Here is a 25169-nt window from a genome sequence, read left to right as displayed (position 1 = left end):
AGGCATCCTTCCTGCTCGGCTCTCTCAGCCTCAAGCTTTTGCTTTTTAATTTCCTGTGGTCACAGAGCACCACATGAGAGTCTCCCAGGTTCGGTGTTTCCCACACTGGGTTGGTGGGGGGAACACAGCGAGTTCAATCAGTGTCGACACAGGGAAGTTACCTGCAAGAGAAGGCTGTTTCATGATGGATTATCCAAATACTTCAAGCCACAATCAGTGTTACAGCAAAAAAACCCCCCAAACATTCCAGAGGAATATTTAAGCTGGTGGCTGCTAGCCATGAGCTGAGCCTCGCAGTGAGGAGGGAAATGTGATTAGTCTGCAGGAAGATCATTGGGGTGCAGGCACATGGGGAGCAAACACCATGATGACCCCAAGGAGAAGCCAGCACAGCGAGGGAAGTTGTGTTTTGGGGAGCTGCTTGAGCTGTATCATCACAGAGCATCACATCACCTGGAAAGGACCCAACCCCTGCACCCTGGCTGCTTTTGTTCAGAGCGGAGCTGATGATGCTTTTCACAAGAGAAGGTGCCTTAGGCTGTTTCCTGGCCCAAATCCAGCGCCTGACATTAAATCCGTGCTGTGTACATTTGCTGTGAAGCTTCAGCTGGGTCAGGGAAGCTGTTCATCCCCTCCCCATGGCCCTCAGCATCCTGCACTCACCACACACCAGCAGCACACGTGCAGGTGGAGAAGAGCTGGGGAGATGCAGGAGCATGGAGTGGCTGCAAGCTGGGTGCTGTGGATTTAGGGAGCTACATGGAGGCGGGTCAGGGCTCCTCAGCATCACAGGGCTCCCTGCCCAGCTCTGCAGAGAGCAGTGAGTTGGGGATGCTGCTGACGTGGGGCAGGAGGTGGAATTCAATGGGTATTCATTGTAGTTTTGGGATGCGGTTCAGAAATGCTGTGAATCTTGCCCATAAAAAGCACCCATCCCAAAAAATTAAGGTTCTTTTATCATGAAGGAAATCCCTGGTTCCTGCAGGGTGAAGCTTCCCAGGGCAGCAGCCAAACAAAACCAAGCAGGGACGGAGGCAAAGGCACTGCCTGGGAGCCCTGAGGGAACCTCTTCATGGCATCAGCAGCGCCAGGATTTCGCTTGCGAGGCTGCCCCCGCAGCCAGCACTCACTGGAAAAGGAAGCAGAAGCCGTTTATTCACTATTTTCATTCTATTATTGTTAGTGTTGCACAGCAACGCTCGCAAAAGGCACTCACAAGTTTGTGGGATGCCCAGAAGTTAACAAGAAATCGTGGCTAAACAAGCGCTGACCTAAAAACGATGAGTGCTTCAAAGACATCCTGCCCTTTTCGGGGTGTTTTTGCCTCTTTGGTGCTCAGGATCCTCAAAGCACCATGGCTGCACAGCTCTGCCATAGCTGGACAGTGCAGCTCTCCAGCTAAATTGGCTGGTGGGGATTTTTTTTGCCTCAGAGTATGTAAATAAACATCAATATTCTAAACCAAAGACCTCCCAGTAACTAAATGTTATTTATCTTAAATTTATCTGAAAACCAAACAGCTTTGTCACATATGTACAATAATAAAGAAACAAATCACAAAGGAGGAATTTGATGTTATTGGTTTTATTCGAAGCGCACACGTTCTGTACCCATTGCTAACAACAGAGTTTTCACAGTTCGTTAGAGATGTTGTCAAAACTTTGGGGGAAGCTCCTTTCACTCCCCCACCAGTGACAGGAGACATCACAGCCTGGTTGTTTGTTTTAGCTCTATTCATTCCTTACAACAGTGACCATTTTCAAACCATATCAGGGAAATCCACCACTTCACTGCGGAAAGGCACTTTGTAAGCAGAGAACTTTGGAGCACGTAGTCGGAATTTGGGTCTTTTTAGCTCTTAACTCTATCCCCCAAGCAGTGTTACTGATAATAAACCCCAACATCTTACATCTTGCTTCCTGTGACCAATTAGCACATGACAGTGCACTTGCTAAGGATTAACGAAAAATACCTTTCTTATTTTATCGACACCAACACTCGCATGGCAGCTAGTGGCATTTTGCATCCCAAATATCTGAGAGACCACACACCTCGCGTACAGCCCCCGATATAGATGTTGGCACTCGTGGATCTCACTTCTCAGTAGCTGGTGGCTGTGTCATGCGAGCAATGCACTCAGGCATTTGGGAGGTGTCAATCTCCCCTGAGCTCCGCACCCAGAGCTGCTTGCAGGGCATGACGGTGCACGCTGGGGACACTGCAGGGGGATTGCAGAGCCAGAGGCCCTTCTGCAAGCCTTAAGCAGGTTGAAATCTCCCTGCCGGCAGTGGAAATCTGTCTCGGTGAGGATCATAGGATAAAAACAAAAAGACTTTGAAACCAAGGAAGAAATTAAAGCTCGTCAGTGGGATCGGCAGCTCTTGGAACAATGTTTGCGATGAGTAATTGTAGCTACAGAGGGAAAAAAAAAGGGTGAGCATAGCTCCAGCCGAGCCCAGCTTAGCAAGAATCCTGCTAATGCCGCTTCCTTCACCACCGGCAGCTCTGGATGGTGCCCGGATCCAGCAGGTATGAGTGTTACAACACAAATAATGGCTCAATCCTGCAAGGTGATGAGTCCTGACCCGGCCCAGCCATGCACTCAGGCACATGCTTCACTTAATGGTGTGAGTCTGGGCTTTATTTGTATTTGCTGGACCAAGGCTGAAGTTTTCAGCAACTGCAGGATCCAGTCCTGCATCTCAGATGGGGAATGGTTCTCCTGCAGCCACACTGTTGCTGGATATAGCTGCTCGGTTGTGGGGGCAAAAGGGCTCAAAGAGCCATCAGACAAGCACAGAAGAAACACTGAAATACAAAGCTGTAATTGCTAGTTGAGCTGCAACTCCAAGGAAGCAGCAGCAGCTTGCACTACTCTCACCAACATCCCTTGCACTTGCCACAGGTCACTGGCAGAGATGGAGGTACCAAGCCAGAGCAACTGACCCTGACACTATTTGAAGTGCAGAGATGTACAAATCTATGGTAGGGAAGTGCCCAGGCATGGGGCAGGCTCCTGTGGGCTTGGGGAACCATGACACGTGCAGCTGGGCTCCTGCTTTCCTTCCAACTTGTTGGAGTTTCTAGAAAAGCATTGTTCAAAACTTGTTTGGTAGTGATTTATCTGCTACATCCTCATGCAGAGCCAGCGATGGCAAAGGACAAGCACAGGTATCCAGAGGGGTCACAAGGCTAAGATCTTAAAGACCAACAAAGCTAAGCCACTCTTTACAAAGCATCCTGTCTCAGAAGATTTGAGAAATAAGGATTACAAGGAATGAGGGATATCATTTACATAATACTGGTGGACACTGTATTAAAATGTTTTATATCCTGGTTACACTGAGGCAGCAGCTTTGTCAATAAACTGAGCCAGCTTCACATCTCTTTTGGTCAGTCCACCGCAGTCGTGGGAAATCAGAGTTACCTGAACCTATCAGAAAGGAAAAGAAAGGGGTTACAAAGCCATTTTCACCTCTGCCACACAGGTTGAGCAGCAATTCATCGGGAACGCTGTGTGTCTCTGTAGCAAACTGGTTTTACACGATGCTCCCCACCAGCAGCAAGCTGGATGCTCGCTGCTCATGTAAACCAGAAGACGTTGTAGGTGGGGAGGCTCAACAGGGCCCGAAGTCTAACCAAACTGAGCCCCTTCATAGAATAAAACAGGCTCTGCATTCTTGGCCTTCATCCAGGAAGAGGTGTCTGATTAAGTAACTCACTCTACGTTTAAATCCCATGGATCGGTTTCATGGAGAACCTGGGCTGGTGACCAAGCTGCCAAGAGCCGAGTCAGGGGCTCAGGAATTTTGTTAAAAACCAGCACCCTGGAGGTGAAAAAATTGTTAAGCTTGTTGCAGATTAATTTCAAGAAGAAAAACAAACGGGCTGGTGCGTTTTGCTGTGACGCAGCTGCCTGCGCGGGTTTGTTTAGACTAAGCCAGATGACGAGCTGGGCTTGTCTTGCCTCTGACTGAGATTTTGGGAAGAGAGAAGAGGGAAAAAAGAAGATGAATCGTGAATAGTCTGGAAACACACAAAAATCATGAAGAGCAAGTGACCAGGACTTTGTCCAGTTTAATCTCCCCTTAAACAGGGTGACTTGAAGGGCTGATGAAGAGCAGCCAGTGCAGGGATGCCTCTGTAGGGAATAGAGGTGGAGACGTCCTGCTCTGGGGGTGGCAATTCCAAGTCACAGGCTGCTTGTCTGTATCTCCTTTCAGTATATTTTTAATGGTATTGCCATATATTCACCAAATGCTAAACCAAACAACTTGATACAATGCAATGAGAAGCATTAGGAAATAAAAATAAAGAGAAAGCAATATTTTCCCCCTTCACACAGCACCTTTCATTGGAGGGTTGCAGTGTACCTTGTAACCCTTGTAAATACGAGACCACCATCAGTTAGGTAATATTATAAACAAATGTTATAAGCTGCTATGTGGAGACATGGGAGCCTACAAGCTTTAGAAAATCAAACCTAAATTGAGACTGCCAGGCTCCCACTTAGGTACCTACATAGTCACCCTACCACCGCTGGGCTCCTGACTTGCTGCACAGAAAGGAATGAGAGTTGGTGAGTAGTTTCAAAACAGTAATTTATTCAGGTTGGCCAAATAAGAGTTTAAAGGCTTCTATTCTACTTTCAGAGAGGTGAAGCTACAGGTCCAAACCATGCAGCTGGCAGCAATCACACAGAGCTTGATTCTTGATTCCTCACCACTACAAATATCTCAGCGTCTCTTTAAAATCTCAAATCTCTTTATAAAGACACAATCTATTTCCATTCCCTTCTCTTGTATATTATAAGCTACGAAAATAAAAGCAGAGAGCGGTTTGGTCTCCTTAACTTGCCATGCCTGTAAGTAGGGCTGGTGAACGCATTACCTTGCTGTAGACATTAAACCATTCCGGGTGGTGATTCATCTTCTCTGCTTGTAGAGCAACACGTGTCATAAATCCAAAAGCCTGAGGAGAGAAAGAGCAAAGAGGAAAATACTCCTTCACCTGCCAGGACTGGCAGGGGATCTGCAAGATTGACTCCAAAACTCTTAGAGATGCTCCAGATTGCTGCACCTCAGGTTTGTGTGTGCTAAAGGAGCATTTCAGCATCTCATACCACTGGAGCATCTCCTGAGACTGCTGAAATCAACCCCTTCAGACCCCAGTAAACCACTGCTCAGTGTTAGTTACTCCAGGATTCAAAGCCATTGCATGAGATCAATGATTTTACCTCTGGCATCCAACAGTGATTTTAAACAACCATCCCAAACCCCTCATCCCATACTGCATCCTAGAAATGTGCCATTTCTAATTAAGCATCATGCCACAGTACTACTGATACAGCTTGCAGAAACACATACTTCCCTGTAATTATTTTACTATTTATTTTACTGGGGGAAAAAAGGGACAGGTGGGTTTGCCCCTCTGCTTTAGGAGAAAATATTTCCCCTTAAAATGAATTAGAATAGGTTTCCCAGTGCTCTGCCCCTATATTCTGCGCGGCACGCTCCCCCAGGATACAGGTTTTATCACAGCCCCAAGAAAAAACTAATAGCAGGCTCTTGCCAAAATACTTCAGAGCAAATCACTGCATTATAAAGAAGATTAGAATGTCCATGTAAATCAAGGATGCAATTACACAGCGGGGCCCAAAGGGCCTCGGTCCATGAGCAGGACGCCTCCAAGTCAGCGGGCTTTGTTCATACTGAGCTCCATCCACTGAGGCTCAGGACCTGAATTAACATGCAAAACTAAAGTAACATCCACATTACAGTCTGGTTTATATTATAATACAAGCTCAACAAAACTCTACCTGATTTAGGTAGGTTTTTAGTGCTAATTTATGGAAGAGAACGTATGTAGCCCACATTCCGCCACGCAATGGCCATTTCAAACAAACATGTGGTCAATGAATAACATATAATGGTTGATAATAGTTTCAAGTCTTTTTTCCTCTCACAAATTACAAAAACCTTTAAGTAAAAAAAGGAATCGGTGCCTGGATGAAGTATGACTTTGTTAGTTGCTTTGCCAGTCAAACGAATGCAAACGTTATAATCAGAGAAAATCATTCCAATGAGGTTTGTCATTTGGAAATCACCAAACTGTCAGCAATTAAAAAGCTTTTTTCTTTGACCCAAGAGCATTCCAAAATTCAGGAAAATCTGACTTCCCTTGGTTTAGTTTTACTTGGAGTGAACAATTGCTTTTAAAAATTGCAAATGTTTCAGCAGCAACCTTTGAAGCAGAAAGCTGCAAGTTGTGCATTAGATGTTTGCAATGATTTGGAAAACTTCTGCATTAATAGCACTGAAGGATTATTTGATTTAAATGTTTCTAAAGTGTCCATAGCAATGCTATTTCCAATACAGGAGTCTATACACAGAAATGTCCCCAAAAGTTTAAAATAGCAACTGGATTGCCTTTGTACAAACAGCAAGGCTAAAAAATAGATCATATTTATGAAAATCCCTACCAGGTTCATGTTTGCTCTACTGGTGTCTGTCTGTCCATCCCAGGAACTCCCCTGCCTATGTATACACACAGGTTACGGTACACAAACACAATTCATTGACTGTGTGACAATAATCATTGCTCTAACAGAGCGAACTACGCAAGCAAATGAGATCACTAAATTAATTTGCGCTGCAGACCTTCCTTCACGCTTTGTGACGACAAATCCTCCTGGTCACTGGACCACCAAATCCTCTCCAACCTGTGGACCACAACATCAACCCACTGCCTCTTCCCCTGCAGACAGTAAAACGTCTTCAAGCTGGATAAAATGGACATCAGTCTCAAAACTGTCCATCTTCCCAAAGAATGCTCAACTTGGGGATATTCAAGTAATGAAAACAATTAAAGTCTGGTGCAAAGGACCCTCCCAGGACTGGTCCTGCTGCTCGTTGCCCCAGCTGATGATGACTGTCCCAACCAGGGAGTGTTACAGCCAAGGACAAATCACACATGAGACATGCCCACCTTCATGCATGCCCTGTTCTGCACATAGAATGGTTAGGGCTGGAAAGGACCTTATGACCATCTAGTTCATCACCCAAAACAACTTACTTCTTGCATTTTAGCTTATTTTAATGATACACAAAAAGCATCTCCCACGAAGAAAATGAGCTAAGGTCCTAAATACTTCCTTTGCTAATTAAACGAATTGGAACACTATTGTTGATGAATCACCTTTATATTTGTAGAGCCGTAACCTTGCTTAGGGAAAATACAATTGGCTCTGGAAGGAAAAGATATTTAGGTTTGATTAGATATGAAAACACTATTACACAAAATCAGTTTGGACATTTCTTCACGTCTTGAAACTTGATCGGTAATTTGGTCTAATTGGTGATCAAGGAAACTATCTTGTGATCAATTAAAGTAATTACCACATTCCGGCGACACAACCAACCTTAATTGGAGCAGGAGTCTGCACTTCTTCAACGTGAATTAAAAATAATGGGAATTATTCTGCAGTCTGCATTGCAAGATCATTGTCAAACCTGCACTGGTGGGCAGAGTTTATCAGACCATCACACGTTTCTTGATGAAAGTGGGACAAGCACTTTACTCACGCCAGTAAGACCCAACACAGCCTTGACTTTCACTATATTAATAACAGAGATCTGCAGCCCCTCGGCCACTAACAAGAACTTTTACAGATTTTTCCTTCAAAAATAAAAAGAGAGGAAAAAGAAAGGATTGGTGCTTTTTCTAGAAGCCATAAAGAAGTACTAAGTGAGGGTTTGATGTACTAAATATCATAAAGTATTCTGAAATTTCAGTGACAGGCATAGAAGGCAGACATTTTCAACCTAATCCTTTTAGGACATTTAGGCTAAAATAACATCCAGGTTACTCTAAGTAAGTACATCACGCCACCCAAGTAATGCAGACTGCAGTCCCTGCAACGAACTGCGAAGAGGCAAAAGAGCAGCAACGACTGAAGCAATCCTGCACAGACAAGGAGACGCCTTGGGTGTCTTTTCCCTTCATGTCTGCTAAGACCATGAAAGAAGGAACTAAAAACTAATGGTGTTTCAGTCACAACATCACTTCTAAAATGTTTTCTAAATACTAGCAGCCATAGTATGCCTTCACGAGATAAAAATCAGGGCTACTCTTAGAAGAACAAGTTAACCTAATAAAGTAAAACAAACCCCAAAACACATCAGGTACCACATAATGTTTTGGGACTGGCCAAACTGCTTTTGAAAGCGACAAAATACACTACCACAAAATAAGACTTAATGTGACTTTTGTTGCCTGAGAATGGGAAAACCAGGGCCAGACACTTTGCTGTCAGAAGTGGGAGGAAAGATGAAATTCCATCCACCCCTCTGCGCCGCACAACACAGCACGACTCCAGGAGAACCGCAGGATCCCGGAGCTAATCTGCTATTATTCTTCCTTTCGCACTTCTTAAGCAAGGAATCAATTCATCTTAATACTTTTTAAACATGCTGCTTTTTGTACAATGCTTGCCAACATTATCTTGATGAGTTATACATCAGAGGAACACAGGTCGATATGTCGTGCTAATACATCACCCGCCCGCGAGTCCCTGGTGATGGATTACCCCAGTGCATCTCCAGAACACAGCAGCTGACAGTACTTGACTCAAAAGTGGAGATATTCAAGGAAAACAGCTGAAAGGCTCAACAATAAAACCATACACACTTTTTATTTGTTTGTTTTAAAATGTGAACGCTATGAAGTGTGGACCCGAGCTTCTTAAATCCTTCGGACACTCAGCCAAGGAAACCATATGCTAATCACAACTACATTAAGGTTTCTGCCTCCCATCTGTCATTATAATGCTGGAGGTAGCATTAACCTTGACCTCCTGCAGTGTGAGGGCTACCTGTCTTCCCTTCCCCACCCACAAGGGCTGCATCTGTATCATTTATCAGTGAGGAATGAATAAGTAAAACAAGTTATAGAGACACTGTCATACACGGCAAGACATGACTATGCCTCACACATTTGCTTTCCATTCACCCAGAGAAAAAATACTCAGGATACAGCACATGTTCTCCTTAGCAGCTTGACACTTATAACAACAATAAACTCAAATTATTAAGGTTCATTTCCAAACTGCAGAAGCTTTCACACATCCAGCTGACGTTACTACCTAACAGCAAGCTACAGGCCAGCAGATAAAAGGAAAAAGCCTTTTAATGTTGAGCAATTGTAAGTTATGTTTAGCTCGTCACACAGGTTGTCATGACATTTTCTGTTGTGCTCTGAAGAAAAATGTTGTTTTATTTTAATTCTATTTACTCCATTAAAAAAGACTCACAAGGCCACACTCTTCATCTGACCATGACAGCGTGGTTAAAACAGAAGAGAGGAACTCAGCTAGTGATGGCAGCACAGGAGGACAGGCATTCATTCTCAAAACCATGTGCCCATTTGGGGATTCTTCCCTGTTGGCATCACCAGCCTGCCTGAACCATTCCCAGGGACACTGGATCCACATGGCATTAGGTATTTTCCTCTTCCTTTTTTGATTTCAAGCCTTGTCTGGATTCATCCTCGACATAAATCAGGGGAACACCTTTCCATTGCTCTTCCCCTTTTAAATTTCATTCCAAGAACAGCAGGACAGAATGCAGCTAAATCATGCCCCTAAAAAGAGCTGAATTCAGCTTATTCACATCCCCATCTCTCCAGTGAGAGCGTGTCTGCATTTCGCTACTCCGTCCATCCCACCCCATCCAGGCACCTCCAGAACGATCTGGAGGTGAACAACATCTAACAAACCACTGGCAGAGATCTGGTTTTCTCCTCTTTAATAGCTTGAGCAGCAAAGTACTGTGAATGTAGCCAATTTTCCCATTCCCAAAGCATCACTCGTGATGGGGGGGAGCAGTATTCCTAACGCTGAAGGACACCAATAAAGCGAAAAAAGGGAAGAGGAATACTGCAGACACACTAGCATGCACTGAGATGCCATTTCTGTCTTCATAATAAAATGTGAAACTCTAAAAAACCCCACAACTACAATTTCCAACTTCATTTCTGTGCTTTCCTGCATTTAGTATGTTGCTTTCAAAGGCAGAGTTGATCGCTCGCATCCCCCATACTTATCTGCACACACCATTTATACAAAAGTGAAATGCTGCTTTGCCCTCCAAAAAAGTTACCTATTTATATTCCTATTATAGCTGTAAACATTGCTTTCCATGTTAGACCTGCAGCAGTGTATGCGAAAACCTTTACACCATGTCCTACAAAAGAAGGCTGTTTCTGTCTCCCAACACTTGTTTACAATTATGTCGGTGAAGAAACTAGCTCGCCAGCTCTATATCAAACATTTTTGACAGCAAAAGCACAAACACTGATCTATTCTAAGTAGTTTGCCACTCTCTGTAATCTTGGAAAAGGCATTCTTGCCTTTGATTCTAAAAATGTTTATACTTCATACATTATGCAAATAGTTTTTATATATTAAGAAATAATGCAAGCAAAGCTCAAGTTAAATTAAATTCTCCAACAATAACCTTGCCAAAGCACTGATTTTCCTATTAAAAAAATTATTGCAATTTGTTGATCTTACATTGGATGAAACATACTGTAACAATCTTCATAATTTATGTCCTGTTGGGACACTATGATTTAAAGTAACATAATACAGACCAGCATCACTGCTAATCTAAACCACCTGACCAGATAAACAACAGTTTCCCCTTCTCTCTTCATTGAGGGTATTTCTGTTTATTGTCATATGATTTACCAATTTCAAGAACATGCAGAATAAATGGAGGCAGAGAGCAGTGGAGCTTGGAGGCATGGCCTTTCCTCCACAGGAACGTTTCTCACACAGGTACCGGTACAATGTCAAAAGCTGCAGGAGATGACAGAAGGCAATTCCAGGAATGCTGTCCCAGGAAAAGCCCGAGCAGCTCACGGCCAAGGGAAGTTTATGCTCACTCTGCACAATCCAGACCAGGTGCTGCACAAAACGTGACATGGTCCTGATGATGCTCAAGATGCAGCTCTCCAGAAGAGGTCCAAGCCAAGGGCTTCTTCCAAGCCCAAGCCATGACTTCACTTTATCACAGAGCAGGTGCAAGTATAATTTGCCCCATCTGAAATTCAAATGGTCTGAAAAGCAAATACACATTTTCTGCTAAGGCCAAGGGATGTGGATCAGTGCGAGAAGAGGGCCCGAGAGGAAGGTAGAGAACACTGACCTGCTCTCAGAGCCTTCTTCTTGCTTTGCCTTCTTCTTCCCTTGTGCTTAATAAAAGCTCAACTGCATAAAACCCCTCAACTTTTATCTATTTTCAGCCTGCTTATATCAGGATTTTCATAACTGCTGAATTTAGACCTATTTTTCTCTTATTGGTGATAATACAATACAAAACGTTACTTCTATTACCTTCTTCCTCGTCACATCTTGACTTTTCCAGCAGCCTCAGTGCCAAAGATCATTTTCCCTATTCTCATTTTTATTACAGCAAGTGATTGCACCTGGATTTCATGAACAGAAAGCAGATAATATTCTCAGTGATTCAACGAACAGACTTCACACCAAAATTAACCACCTATTCCACCAATACGATTTACAGACTAGATGGAGTAGAAGTGGGAGAACATGGAGATGTCTTAAGGCAGAATAAAAACTTCTTTCTGGGAGTGATAAAAGTCAATACAACCATATTAAAAAATACATTTGTTTGCCTATAGATAGATACAAATAATTATAGTTGCCCATAAAGACTACTGCAAAGTAGACATCCCAAATCCCAACCAAACCTGGAACAAGGGCCTGTGGTATTTGTGATACATCACTTCATATAGAAAAATGAAAAATAAATGCCTTTTTTCCTCCCCAGTTCCTTAGCAGTTTAGGTAAACACAGACTCATAAATGTTATTTTACATATTAAAAAATGTAGATCTCTAAATTAGATTTTTTAGAAAATGAGGAAAATAATCCCAGCTTCAGGACTGAACGAGAACATGGAAGGAATCCTTCAGCCACACACTCAGCTAAATGTGGCTCTCCACCTCCCAAGCCATTTCTGTGTGTTTTGTGCTAAAAAAAAAGGGAATATAAAGGTTGCACTTAGGAGGTTTACACCAAATAAAATAGCTATTTCAAGAAACATGACTTTTTAAAATGAGCTTTTTGCACCCTACCTAAAAACATGAAATAATACAGCGAAGCCCCCATTAACCCAGCACCTGCTAAAGCAATCAGCCACTTAGAATAATAAACTCTCCTGGCTGTGCAACTGAAGGAACAATGATAATTTCACTTGTTAACACAAATGTTTGGCCCAGCAAATCAGACCCGTGGCTGTACCCTAATAAAACCATCACACAAACCACTATAAAAATAAACCAGTAACAAGGTGCAGTCAGTCCCCAGTTCCAACCTTTCTAATCCCAGCGCCTGAGCCCTCTGCTAAGGGACTCTGCTCACTGATGTGTTTCATGCTGCACAAGGATGCTGCTGCTCAGGCAATGAACCATCATTGATCTCATGGTGCCAACCCATGACATGAAGCTATTGTAAAACAGATCAAATAAGAATTAATTGAAGTGAATGTTCCACTTCCAAAAGGTGCTCAAATCCTCTGGCTTTTACAGAGCTTGCGTACGGTGCAGAAGAACAGGGGAGTTCATTATCCCATTGCACCACATTCTGGATGGAACAGGTCTGGCTACAGAACAAAATACCACTGTTTTCCCCAGTGTTTTTCTTTTTACTTGTATGAGAAGGAATGACTTCATTCTGTAGACATGAAAGTGAAGTTCACATGCCATACATGCTGTTGATATCACAGGGAGTGCTCAGACAAAATTCTCCTTGGTCTTTTGGCCAAGATTACACACACTACCAGCTTAATATCCAAGATCTTCTCTGCTGAGTATCCAAGGGTAATCACATCCTGCCTCTGATAATCCTCTAAATCTCTGCCATTTATGATTCTCAGAAAACATCAAGGAGTGATAAGAAAGGCATTGCTTTATGATGGATTAAGAGAAGCGGCTGGTCTCATGACCATTTCATCTTCCAGCATCCTCCTACCCCACTACACTGTCAGCTTTTTTGTTTCTATTTGTTGTTTTAAAGTCAAGGTCAACAATTCAAACATGCAACAGGGAACTCATGATGGAGGTGTGAGGAATTTGGAGAGGTCTTATACTCACCCTCTTGGCCAAGCCAGAATCTAAAAAGACCTAAAGCTGTGAAATAAAGCAAACTGAGGAACATCTACTGCAGATCCAGTCAGGGAATCATTTCACTCAACTAAGTTGGTAAAGAATACGACTGTGTTGTCAGAATGGGTCTCCATGCTTGTATTCCTTTTATAGCAGAAGAGAAACCCCGTTTCTCTTCAGGGCACCCTCCAACCTCTAAGCAGTTGGGTACCTTACCTGGTTTACCACACTCACTGTTCGCTATCCGATCTATAGGTCAGCCTGGACCTGTGCTTCATTTCCTGCCTCTGGTATTTGGAAGAGTGGCTGGAGCAGGTCACGGAGAAATGGACAAAGGCAGCTATGTTAAATTACATTATTACACCATTTATACATGGGAACATTTGGAAAGAGAGAGATGGGCTCCTGAGGGGAGACAAATACTAATTCTCCAGTGAACATCAAATTTCTTCTAGAAATTCATACGAGCACGCCACAAAGGGAAACCCTTTGTACACTTCTGGTTTTATTAGATTAGGCATTACAAGACACATGCATGAACACAACGTCCTGGGCTTGTGCAACTAACAGTATTTTTGCTTGCTACAAGCACCCACCCAGTGTATCGCAGGGTAAAGATTCTCCCAACCTGGGACAACTTGGTCATACTCAGGCCTGTATTTAACCATATATAAACCTACTGCTTTTTTCATCACAGCACAAGGAAAATCACAGCAGATCATGAAATCAGGACTCTCTCTGATCCTTGGAATATAAAACTCATTCCTACAAAGCACTCTGAGCAATAAATGAACCCAACGGTGCAGTGCTGACTCAGCACAGGGCTCCCACCAACCCCCTCCAATGTTTGTCCAAAGCAACTTTTCATCTCAGCCCAACAAAACTCAAGGAAGAAGAGGGCAATGGGAAGAGGAAAAAGGGAAGCTTCCCCCCCAAAAACCTACATGAAGCGGGTTTGCAGCTTTATAGAAGAGGAATAAACCAGTTCCACTCTCCTCGCCCTGACAAACCGCGGCCCTGCCAGTGGCTTTGCAGAGCAGATGTAACGTTTTAGCCAACCGTGATTGTTTGTGAAAGAAATGATTCTGATCAACCCCCGAAATTGCAGCCAGCAGAAGCGCTGCTCTTCGTCACGTTAATCCGGCCTGACGGGGAGCGGCGAGCGGAGATTCCTACTGCGAGAGGAGCAGATGCGAGAGGTCAGCGCCGGCCCGCGACTTCAAACCCCTTAACGTGTAAAACAGTGTGCATTAAAGCCCGAGACGGCTCACGGCGGGATTAACGGATGTCCGCTAAGTGGGTTTGATGTGCTTTTGGTGAGTAATGGTTCATTTGGAAATAGGGGCCGTGGAAGTTTTATTTCGGTTTATTTCTGCAAGCCCAAGCCCATTTTTAATTGCGAGTGCAGAGAAGCGTATCCCAAAGCGTATGTCTCCTTCAGGGGAGTATGAGAAAGTGAGAGCTGTGGGGGGAAAAGGCAATTTATGGTTTGAAAACATGGTCAGGCGTTATCCCGAAAGCGAGGGGATGCGATAGGTTAAACAACCAAGACTGAGGGATGTGATGTTTGCATTTTATCAGCATCTTTCCAGCACTCCCATAAAAATAAATGTTAATACATAAACAGTTGTAAGACACCAGATTTCCTTTATTGAATAGGTATAAAATTTATTCTGAGTGATCATCTTTTCATCAGCAGCACCAGCCTGAGTTGCACTTTCCCAAACAAAGGTGTCCAACTGAATTCAAACCCATTGGATTTACCATTCCTTTTCCAAAGGTGTTTTAGCAAGAGAACAGCCTAAACTGTAGCTAAAATCAAGATGGGCTCCTCCTACTTGCTCTCTGTTGGTACAAATGTGCGGCAGCCCTGCACCCATGGCTGATAGAATGTTTGTTCTGTTTAATTCAAAGAGAGTGAACGATCAATTTGTGCAGCTGAAAAAAAGGAGGAACATTTCTCCCACTCCAAAGCTACAAGACAGCTTGTGAAATCCAAAAGGCATTTTGACAAATAATTCCTTCTGCACTTTTGAGATCAATGCATGCAACAATCACAAGGCAAATGCTGTAATAATTTTTACTTGAGTGATAATAAATCCATCTTTTACGGAAAGCAGTTGTATTAGAGCCAACTGGAGAGCAGCCCAAAGGTCAGCTGGGCAGATTTAAGCAATAGCCTGCTTAAATGGAGATACAACAGATCTACTCAGAGGGGAAAACGCAGCAATTAGAAATGCCACTGCCCCCAGTGATTATAAATAATAAAATAATGGTTTATTCTAGGGGAAATATGACTTAACACATCCAGAAAATGAGCATCTCTAATTACAGTCAAATCACCAGAAAGAATAAAACTGATGCAACTTCTGCAACACCTGGGATGGGACATCTTGCATGGTGGGGATGAAGCACACATGCCGACTCTGAGTCTTCAATTTAAATAGGATTCAATTTTATTTAAATATGATTAATATAATGACATTTTAAATAATCCTGGCAGCCTGATACCACTGGAATTGCGATGATGATATTCTAACAGTGACACTGGCCATGTTATGGTGCTTGTCACAGGCAAATGAGGTGTGAGGGTGGTGGGATCTCTATGCATAGACCTGGCCAAAGAGGAGATGAGACACCCCGCAGTATGAAGAGGAGCAATCACTGCTCACCACCCTTCCTGACATTGATCAGCTATTAATTTCTCCTATGCATTACAACTGTGAAGTTGTAATAAAGGGACTGAAGGACAAAACTTCGGTTTCCAGACATACAAGGAAAGGCCAGTGGTGAAGATTGGCCTTTAAAAGATGTAAGATGCTGCTGATGCACTATGGCAACTCTATCTAGAACAGAAAAATGTTGCCAAGTGCAAAACACTGGTCTGAAAACATTCTGGAGCACACAGGCTGATTTTTGCCTAGATGCAACCCAATTAGAGACTTCCATCACTACAGACTTCCTCTTTTTGCACAATTTCCCACCACTGGCTGCCAGCTAACTGGAAGCATCACTGGACACAGGACATGCTGACCAGGGAACCAGTGTCATCTCCTCCTCAGCCAAGCAAGGAGACTCAGAATCTTCAAACAAGCCATTTCCCAGACCTTCTCCTTTCATGTCACCCAGAGCCCAAGCTCCCTGTCTTCCATGGGCAGTGTCAGACAGCGGTGCAGCAGGACCATGTCCAGGTCCTGCAGCTGCACCCTGACCCTCCAAAGCTGAGGCGAGAGCGTTATTTTCTCAGTCAATCACAAGAATAAGCTCAAGGAAGGTGCGAGCATCCAGGAATCATATATTTTTACTGTGCTCCGCTCCCAGACACTATATTCAGCGCCAGTTCATTCACTCCACTTCAGCCTGCACGTTAACCTCTGCCAGTCCCCAAAGCTTCACTATCAGTTTCTAATAAAGGAAAATGTCAACAGGCAGATACGCCAGAAATTCATTATTTTCAGATACAAAGATTTTTCTCAACTCTGTAAATCCACTCATAAATAATTCTGATTTATTGTAACTCGGTTATGGCATTCATAAAGGCGGGGAAGTTGGTGAACAACCTAACTACCAACAGAAATACCTTCATAACTTTGCAGGTGCACAAATCACTGCATATGGGAGAGGACTCAAAGGATAATGGAAAACGAAGCAGTTTGGGAAAGACTATATGAAAACCAGCACCTACCTAGGTGGATATCAAAAGCAATTCATTTTCACTCGATGGGCAAACAAATGTAAAACTCTACCAGACCAATAATGCATTGAAATAGTGATTCCCCCCAAAATGAATGAGAACAAGTTCATCTTTTGATTAGCACAAGTGACAGTCAGGGGCTGAGGCTGCTCAGGCTCTGAAGTTAAACACAACTGACATAAGCCGCGCCTGAATCCAATCAATCCCCGCGCTCTGAGAAGATTCACACGCGAGGACCAAATTTGTCACAAATGGGTTGGTTTCCGATCCTCCTGTAGCCAACTTGCTTTATTCTGACCCCCATTTAACAAATCAACTTAATGGGCACTGGGAGTGCCATAAAACTTAACAATGGAGTGATTTTAACTTTTAAAATATACTTATGAAGCAAAATGTTGGAGAGCTCCTTCAATACTGGAAATCAAATTAAATCTAGACATTTTTTAGCAGTCTTGACAGATATAATCCTAGTTACCATGTAAATTTATGGTAAGCTGCTGTGATATTAGCCACAGGTGCTACTTTTAATATATGGCCCGCATCTGGCTGGGAATAAAATTTCTCAGAGGACTGAAAATGACCTCACTATCAGACAATGGAGAAGAAAAAAAACCCCACAAGACCGCTGTGGCATATAAAAAGCTGGAGATGTGGCCCACGACCGAATATTTAACATGAAATTCATTTTAACTCTGCAGATTGTAGGTTAAAGGATATTATGTTTTCAATATATAAAAGGCGTGGACATATTTCGGCCCAACAGCCAAAAGATTAAGTGCATAAAGCAGCAATGAAATACACAGCCTACATATATAAAAACAAACTTTCCATTCTTTGATCGATGCAGAAGACAAAGCAACGTGCTGGGAGCTGAAATATCGACACCGATTACATTACAGGGACTGGCACCAAGTACCACCATTGAAATAACTATAGAGTATTCATTGCATATCCCACCAAATTCATTTTGATGTGCAATTGGAATAATACAAAAAGGATGATGAATTTAACGGAGCAAATCTGAGCATGCCTCTATAGCTAAAGGAAAATAATTGGCATCTCAGTGAGGGGAAAAGAAACCCAAGCATCTACCATAACAAGCTCTGTCTGATATTTCTTCCCTGGATTTCAAGCAAGAGAGCTAGCAAATTTGGGAAGGAAATGCAAAGTGAGAATAATAACTGATTTAATAGTTCCAGATTTTTTGCACATCTTTAAATCACTTCTCAAAACCCAAGACTCCACAATGGCAACGCAACACATGTGCTTCCACTCTCCCTGCACATCATGCTCCAAAGTGTCTCCTCACTGTCCCCTCCACTCAGGCTCATCTTTCGTCTGGGTTCTGCAGCCTCCAAACACAAGATGTATTTAAACCAGCTTCTCAAACTCTTAGAGCATTTGATTTCCTGTCATTTTATAAATGACGTTAGAGGTCTTATGGAGACTTCCTACATGATTTATTCCTTTTCTTTAAAAAACAACCTTAATTAAAAACGGACCTTATAAAAGAAAGCAGCTGTAAATGCTGAACCTGACCATCAGCAAACTTGCCCACCTTTGTAATTTCCTAACTGCACTTTCTGCCTTTGCGTGATTACCTAAGGAAACGTAATCACACAGGCAGTTGCCCCTTAAACCTTCTGGTCAAATCCAACCGATTTTGACAAGAGACATGGAAGACTCGAGAAAAGAACCCCGTGTCCTATGGAGACAGGCTGAGAGAGCTGGGCTGGGGCAGCCTGGAGAAGAGAAGGCTCCTGAAGGGGAGACCTTAGAGCAGCTCCAGTGCCTAAAGGGACTGACAAGAAACCCAGAAAGGGGCTTTGGATAAGGGCCTGTAGGGACAGGGAAAGGGGGAATAGCTTTAACCTGCCAGAAGGGAGACTGAGATGAGATCTTAGGCAGAAGTTCTTCCCTGTGAAGGTGCTGAGGCGCTGGCACAGGGTGCCCAGAGAAGCTGTGGCTGCCCCAGCCCTGGCAGTGTTCAAGGCCAGGTTGGACACAGGGGCTTGGAGCAACCTGCTCTAGTGGAAGGTGTCCCTGCCCGTGGCAGGGGGTTGGAGCTGGATGAGCTTTAAGGTCCCTTCCAACCCAAACCATTCCATGATTCTATGTTCCTGAAGATTTGGACTAACAAACAGCACGAGCACTTTCAAGCTGTGGGCTACAAATTCCATAAGCCAGAAGTGTCATTAGCTTGTCAGCCTTACAAAGGCAGCCCGCTGCTGATCGCTTTTAACCAAGCTAATCTCAGCCTGAAAGCTTCAGGAATCTAAATAACTCTTTTTTCACAGAAGTTTCATTTCATTCTCATGCTGAAAATAATATACATAAACCAAGCTCATGTCTACACATTTGCACGACTTTATAATAAAAGTTGTGTTTATATTCTTAACATCTGTTGACATACACAGACTTTGTAAACCTGGCATAGATTTTAAAGCCACAGAATTTTCCATGCATCATGAACATTATCTGCAAGAAGCAATAAAGAATAAAAAGCAATGAATACATTAATCATCCCAATATCATCTGCAACACATAAATCTGAAATACCTTTCATGTCAGCTCAACTGCCTTTTTTTTGTTGTGATTAGTATTTTACACACCTGATTTTAAACCATCTGTAAAAGGGCAGCAGGAAGATCACCGAGGAAATGATATTTCCAAGTCCTTTGACTTTTACTAAATACACTTTCAATACTGTAAACAGAATATTTATTCTGTGAAATGAAAGAATTTGTTCCTGCAAGTTCTATTTTTTTCATTGCAGGACTAAATTCTCCCAAAGTATAACATAGGTATAGCCCCACTCCTGCCATTTGTTCCCTAGGTTGTAATAAACACAGTGTTTACTAACAGTCATCATAAACATAAGCATCAATAAGCATACATGCATAAGTTCAATTTACTTTCAGCTTCGTCTTATAGAAAGGCAAATTCTTGCTCTCTAATTCCCTAACACCCTGGGGATCTGCACGCTGAGCCCTTTCCTGCACTGCAATAATAGGACTGGCTTCTGCCCTCTGCAACTGCAAATGGGGACACTGCAGCTAGTTCATAACAATCAACAGGTGAAATTGTGCCTTCAGATATTCACACAGAACCTTGATCCACCCAGAACTCCCTGTCCAGCTTGATGTTCAGTTGTAAAGCCAACTCCCAGCCTTCCGCTCCCATTTCTGCCTTATCTGACATCCATAAAGGACAACCAAGAATGAAAGAGGCTGCACCAACATCTCCCAAACCATTCCAGTGGCCATTCTTCTGAAGTACCCTTTCTAAGATGACATATACTACAATTATAAACGTATAGCTCATCATTTATTAATGAGCATATTTGAATATACTCAGCTTCCTAAACTGGTATACTTCAACAACTTTCAAATGAGGAAGACATATGGATATGACCCTATCAGATAAATCTACAGTCAAAAAACCTCCACAACTTTGTAAATGTTTGCCAAAGCAGCGGGTGTTCTAGGTATCTGCTGATGCAGCACACTGATTTGTCTCTTGACCTGTCTGTGGGCACACTGCCTAAGTCCACCTGATCAAATTGACTTAGTTACAGTGTGCAAAACCACTCTTTAATTAACTCTGGGGAGAAAAAAGTCATTTCTAGTTGTGCTGAACCAACAAAGACTTTGACCATTCCCTGTCAGAAATGCCACTGCATCAATATTCAAAGCACAAAGGCTGAAAATCTCAACTCCTCCAAGAGTTACTTTGTCTCATCAGTATCAAATGTGCTGGTCTCTCCTCATTGCTCTACCTCGGAGCTGCCTGCACATCTCACCAAGGTTTCATGTGAGCTCCCTCTCATGGGCTTCCCTCCTTCGCTGCCCTTTGAATTAGCTGATATAGTTTCTATTTGTTCTGTAATTATTAATGTTCAGGTTTGACGTGCAATCCAGGAAATAATGTACTCGTGGCTCTGGATGTGCTCCTTGTCCAGCACTGTCCTGCTCATGAGCTGGATTCTTCTGCAGTTGTTTTCTCTTTTGCTTTCACCCAGCTCAAAGGGGCAGGGAGCACCTCACTCACCTCCTCTCTACTGCCTGGGCTTTCCTTACCATGACAACTACTGTCTGAAAGAGCAAGAAAAGAGCCAGCGTTACAAACTGTTGTTTATCTAGCTCACTGTGGTTTCCTAAAACATCTCAGTCTGGGTTTAGGCACAAGGTTTGTGTAAATAAACAGCTCACAGCACAGCTCCTGGTCCCTACACATCAACAAACCACGGCCTCCTGAAGCCTGGAGCTTGCTGCATCCCTCCTGCAGCAAGGAAAAGCTCAGCAAGAGCCACTGCCCAAACAAACCCCTGGGTTTTCCCTCTCTCCCAAGGAAGCGCTCACCTCTCCTGCAGAAATAAAACAGAAGGGAAATGCTGCTCTTGGAACGTAACTCTTGTCTAAGCAATGTCACGACTCCTCAGAAGGCAGTTGTTTAGGGGGATGCAGCTGACCGCAGATCTCGATATAAAGTAAGTACTTCTAATGCAAGTTTGTGTCCAAGTTTGTGTCCAAGTTCGTGTTCTTGTGAGTTTGAGACATGGCTCAGGATCCTGACTCCTAATAAAAGCCCAGCGAGGTCTAACCAGCAGTCTGACATGGTGAACACACTGTGAAGATCAGCTACTACGAGTCACAGGATCATAGAAGATTCAAGATAGAATCGTAGATTCAAGAATATACTGGAACTCTGTCTTCCTGCTTAGAAGGTGAAATGTATCGTATTTTCCCCACCTTATTTGCCAAAAGTGTCTCTTCTATTTACCCATTTTCCTCAAGTTTTTCCCTGATAAAAATGAACCCCACTGCCCATCAGTTACATATTTCCAGTATTCACTTAGAAGTGCTAGTAATGGGGAAAAAAATAACCCAGAATCAAATATGATTTCTCTAATCCCATATTAATGGCCCTGACCTTGACCCTGATATTATAATCAAGAAATTGTAATATAAACAAATTGTAATATAAACAAATCTACTTAACACCTCTAAAACAGAATTAAGTGCCTCCACCTAATGAGATTGGGATCAGAGAACATCCGTTGAGGCAAACCCGAGGGTTTGGCTCCACACGGCTACTCCCAGATTTCTGAATATAAATGTTTTCCCATCCGGATTGTATGGAAATCAAAGCCATTGCGTTTCCTTTATATGAAAAGTGGTATCTGGCAATAATTACCTGATTAAAATTTTTGAAATTGAACTCTTTGTAGATGGCATCTCTTTCGCCCAACTCCGACCAGCCCGAAGCTTTGAGATCAAGTAAAACTTGGCTCCTCTCCTCCGTCGTCAACCAGTGGGACTGTGAAGACTATTGAGGAAAAACAAATACAAAGGTGACACGAGTGAGGCTGAGGCTCTCTTTTGTTCAACAATAAGAAAACCACACAATGAAATCATGGTTACGGATTGCAGAAAGGCGAGGAGGTGGAAAATTCCCTTTGTTTGTAATTTCACAGTCCAGTTTAACTTAAAACAGCCAAAAAGCACCATTTCAGCTTGGTCAGTTAAATGCCAAAAGCTTTTGCACAAAAATAGTGAAAAGCAATATGAAGGAACACAGACACCAGCGTACCTGTACCCATCCCCTGTTCATCTGAATTGTTACAGATGCTGTAACACTAGAATTAATTTTCAAATCTTCTATATAAAGTATTATTTACATTATATGCTAAATGTACAATGATAAACTAAAAGGGGTATTGCGGAATATCTATTTCAAAAAGCAGAAGCAAAACGGGAGATCATATTCTACCTAGCTTGTATTTTACTATTCCTGAGAAAATAGGAATATTATTCCTACTATTCCTTTAACTATTTTACTGTTGCTAAGCAAGCAGGAATGGATTTAAGGATAACATGTACTGTGGAGTTCTACAACAACAAAGAGCTTTACATAACAATGAAAAGGAACAAAACTGACAATACAGATGCAAATATGGGAAGTTACAAGTTACTGGTATAAGCACACAATTCTGCAAAGTGCCTCTGTTTAAATCTGTCTGATTTGAAGCAAAAGCAGCCTGTCTGAAGCCACTGCGAGCACAGACAGATCAAACTACCTGCTTATATATCTGAATCAGTGCCAGAGCTGCACATGAAGCCAGAGCCAGACCCAGAGAGAAGTTCCATGCGGCATTTGCAAGAAGTTTTGATATTTTTCCTCAAAGCAAAGACTAAGAGCAATAACTTATATGATATATTCTGACTGATGAGTCTCAAACCCATGCTCTCAACGCAACGCTTTCATGGGAAGAACCTCTCTCCCCAGCACAGCAACACATTGCAATTGCTTTCGTCTGTGTAGGAGCAGCCAGCACAGCTTTGTGAAAGCGTCCACAAAGGGGATGAGCAATTTTGCCCCAGAGCTTCACGGAGACATCGGATGTCTATGGGTGCCCACCACCAGCTCAGGGAATGCTCTGCCTTTGCCAGTTGGTGCTGGCAGCTTCTGCTGGAGAGACCAGCAGGAGCCCCAGTGCCACCAGATGGGGCTGTGAGCCCGAGCAGAGCAGGAATTAACGCAATTAATGCGACCCGAGCGAGGCTTTAAGGGGCAGGCGGCCAGGAGCAACATTTTCACCAATAATAAGAGACAAAACCAACTCCAAACGGCATAAATCAATCTAACAGCATTGCTGCCACCGCTTGTGTTCAGCTGGATACACCCAGCCCAAGAGACGGGGTTTACAGGTCCCAAATGGAACTAATTCAGGCTCTTTATGCTTCAAATGCAACTTTGGACTTGCAAGAATACACATATCGGATTTGTTGCTATAACAGCAGTTGCAGGCATGCGAGTCTTATGCTCTTCTTTTCCAAGCAGATACACAAATTGCCAAAGCTAACGGCTGACTTGAAATACATTATCTGGCAGCAGATGCAGTCAGTTGATAGTATACAAAAATCATGGGGGTGGAGGGTTTTATTTGCAATAGCAAAGTCCAGGACCGCAACCAGGAGGCAGCACAAAGTTCATTCCTCTGGCTGGCAGCAGAGATGTCCTCTGTTAGATTTACGGATGTTGCAGTTACTTTCCTAAGGCCTCACCTGGACACACAGATACTGATGAGACTGCTGTGACTTGAAATCAAACCATACAGGTCTTAATAGAAATACAGAGACCGAGCTTGATGCAAGCCCTGGAGCACAGCGATGGCAGCATCTTGTTCAGGAACAGGTCGGGAAGGCCACGTCCCGAGCCAGCCCCTCCAACACATCACAACTATATGCAGAAATGCAGCAGAAAGCAGCAGGAACTTGCTTGTAAAGTGAAAAAGAGAAGGTGGGAGATGCCATCTGCGTTTTCACAACCTCAAATGCACAGCACCACACCATGGGCATGGCACAGAGAGGCAAAAACATGCAGTGAGACCAGCACGGCATGGGCACCAGTACACAAATACTGCCTTAGCACACAGGACGACAGCACCCAACCTGCGATGCTCTATGGTACGGTGAGTTTAGCCTGGCTGTTGGTAATATTCATTTTGAGAGGAAACGAGCTGTTAGTTACATAAAACGTTAGTACAAGGTATTTCATGCTCGCGGGGTGAGGGTCTGAACCTGCGCTGCAATTACCCATTGGGTCCATGTACAACATAAACACCCGGCCATAGGGTCCCGGCCCATGGCCGTGGCGGGCGGGGAACACGGACGGCTCTGCCCCGAGCACGCGTGGCCTGGGCCGCAGCTCCGTTCCGGTCCCCCCCCCCGCTCCCCGGGCAGGGCCCAGCGCGGTCCCGCCGCCCTCCCTCCGCCGCGCCCCTCACCATGGCAGCGCGGCTCCCGCCGGCGGCTCCCCGCAGCCCCACCGCCCGCCGCGCTCCCAGCAGCGCCCGGCGCAGCGCGGCCCCGCCGCCTGGCATGGCCCCGGCCCCGGCCCCGCCTCCCGCTGCAGCGCCGGCCCGAGCCGGGGAAGCGGAGGAAGGGGGTGCCCCCCCCCGGCCGCGGCCTTCCGGTGCACCGGGACACCCCGCCGGGGGAGAACCGCGCAACGCCGGCCCCGGCCCGCGGGTTGCTGATGCTGGGAGTCGTGCGAGCGGCGTTCCGAGGAGCTGCACCGAGCCCGGCGCTTCCCGCAGCGGAGGCGGCGCTGCGCCGAAAGACAGCGGTGTTTGTCCAGGTAACACCCGCTATCCAGGTATTAGTCAGGAATTATCTTCATTCCCGGGGAGGATCCAGCCCCGGGCTCTCTAACTGAGCAGCGGGCAGAGGCAAGAACGCTCCCATTCATCATTCAAACTCCTGAATCTTTAATGATAAAACACA

The 25169-nt window shown here is 44.0% G+C and overlaps 1 protein-coding gene across 3 annotated transcripts; it reads right to left on the bottom strand.

The window, feature by feature from the left end:
• Positions 1-1565: 1565 nt before the first annotated feature.
• Positions 1566-25140, bottom strand: PCBD2 (pterin-4 alpha-carbinolamine dehydratase 2). Of its 3 annotated transcripts, none has more exons than XM_030504438.1 (4): positions 24671-25140; positions 22078-22209; positions 4891-4971; positions 1566-3433 (listed from the first exon to the last, which is right to left on the bottom strand). In XM_030504438.1, exons 1-4 carry the CDS (start codon positions 24764-24766, stop codon positions 3338-3340), a joined length of 405 nt encoding a protein of 134 aa, XP_030360298.1. In that variant the 5' UTR covers positions 24767-25140; the 3' UTR covers positions 1566-3337. The 3 variants fall into 3 exon arrangements, with proteins under 3 accessions (XP_030360298.1, XP_030360299.1, XP_030360300.1); XM_030504439.1 differs by lacking the exon at positions 24671-25140 and adding an exon at positions 23505-23600; XM_030504440.1 differs by lacking the exon at positions 22078-22209 and having other exon boundaries at positions 24671-24786.
• Positions 25141-25169: the final 29 nt, after the last annotated feature.

Source organism: Strigops habroptila, chromosome 12, assembly GCF_004027225.2.
Source record: "Strigops habroptila isolate Jane chromosome 12, bStrHab1.2.pri, whole genome shotgun sequence".
In the NCBI taxonomy this organism is placed as follows: Eukaryota; Metazoa; Chordata; class Aves; order Psittaciformes; family Psittacidae; genus Strigops; species Strigops habroptila.
The sequence above is the reverse complement of the archived record's forward strand: the minus strand, read 5'-3'. Positions and strand labels throughout refer to the sequence as shown.

Excerpts from the sequence above, each read along its gene's own strand:
- PCBD2 (XM_030504438.1), bottom strand. The coding sequence starts at position 24,766 with ATGCCAGGCGGCGGGGCCGCGCTGCGCCGGGCGCTGCTGGGAGCGCGG. Across the intron at positions 22,210-24,670 it reads GCGGGAGCCGCGCTGCCATG|TCTTCACAGTCCCACTGGTT; the intron begins GTGAGGGGCGCG and ends TTTCCTCAATAG. Across the intron at positions 3,434-4,890 it reads GGTTTAATGTCTACAGCAAG|GTTCAGGTAACTCTGATTTC; the intron begins GTAATGCGTTCA and ends CCTTTCTGATAG.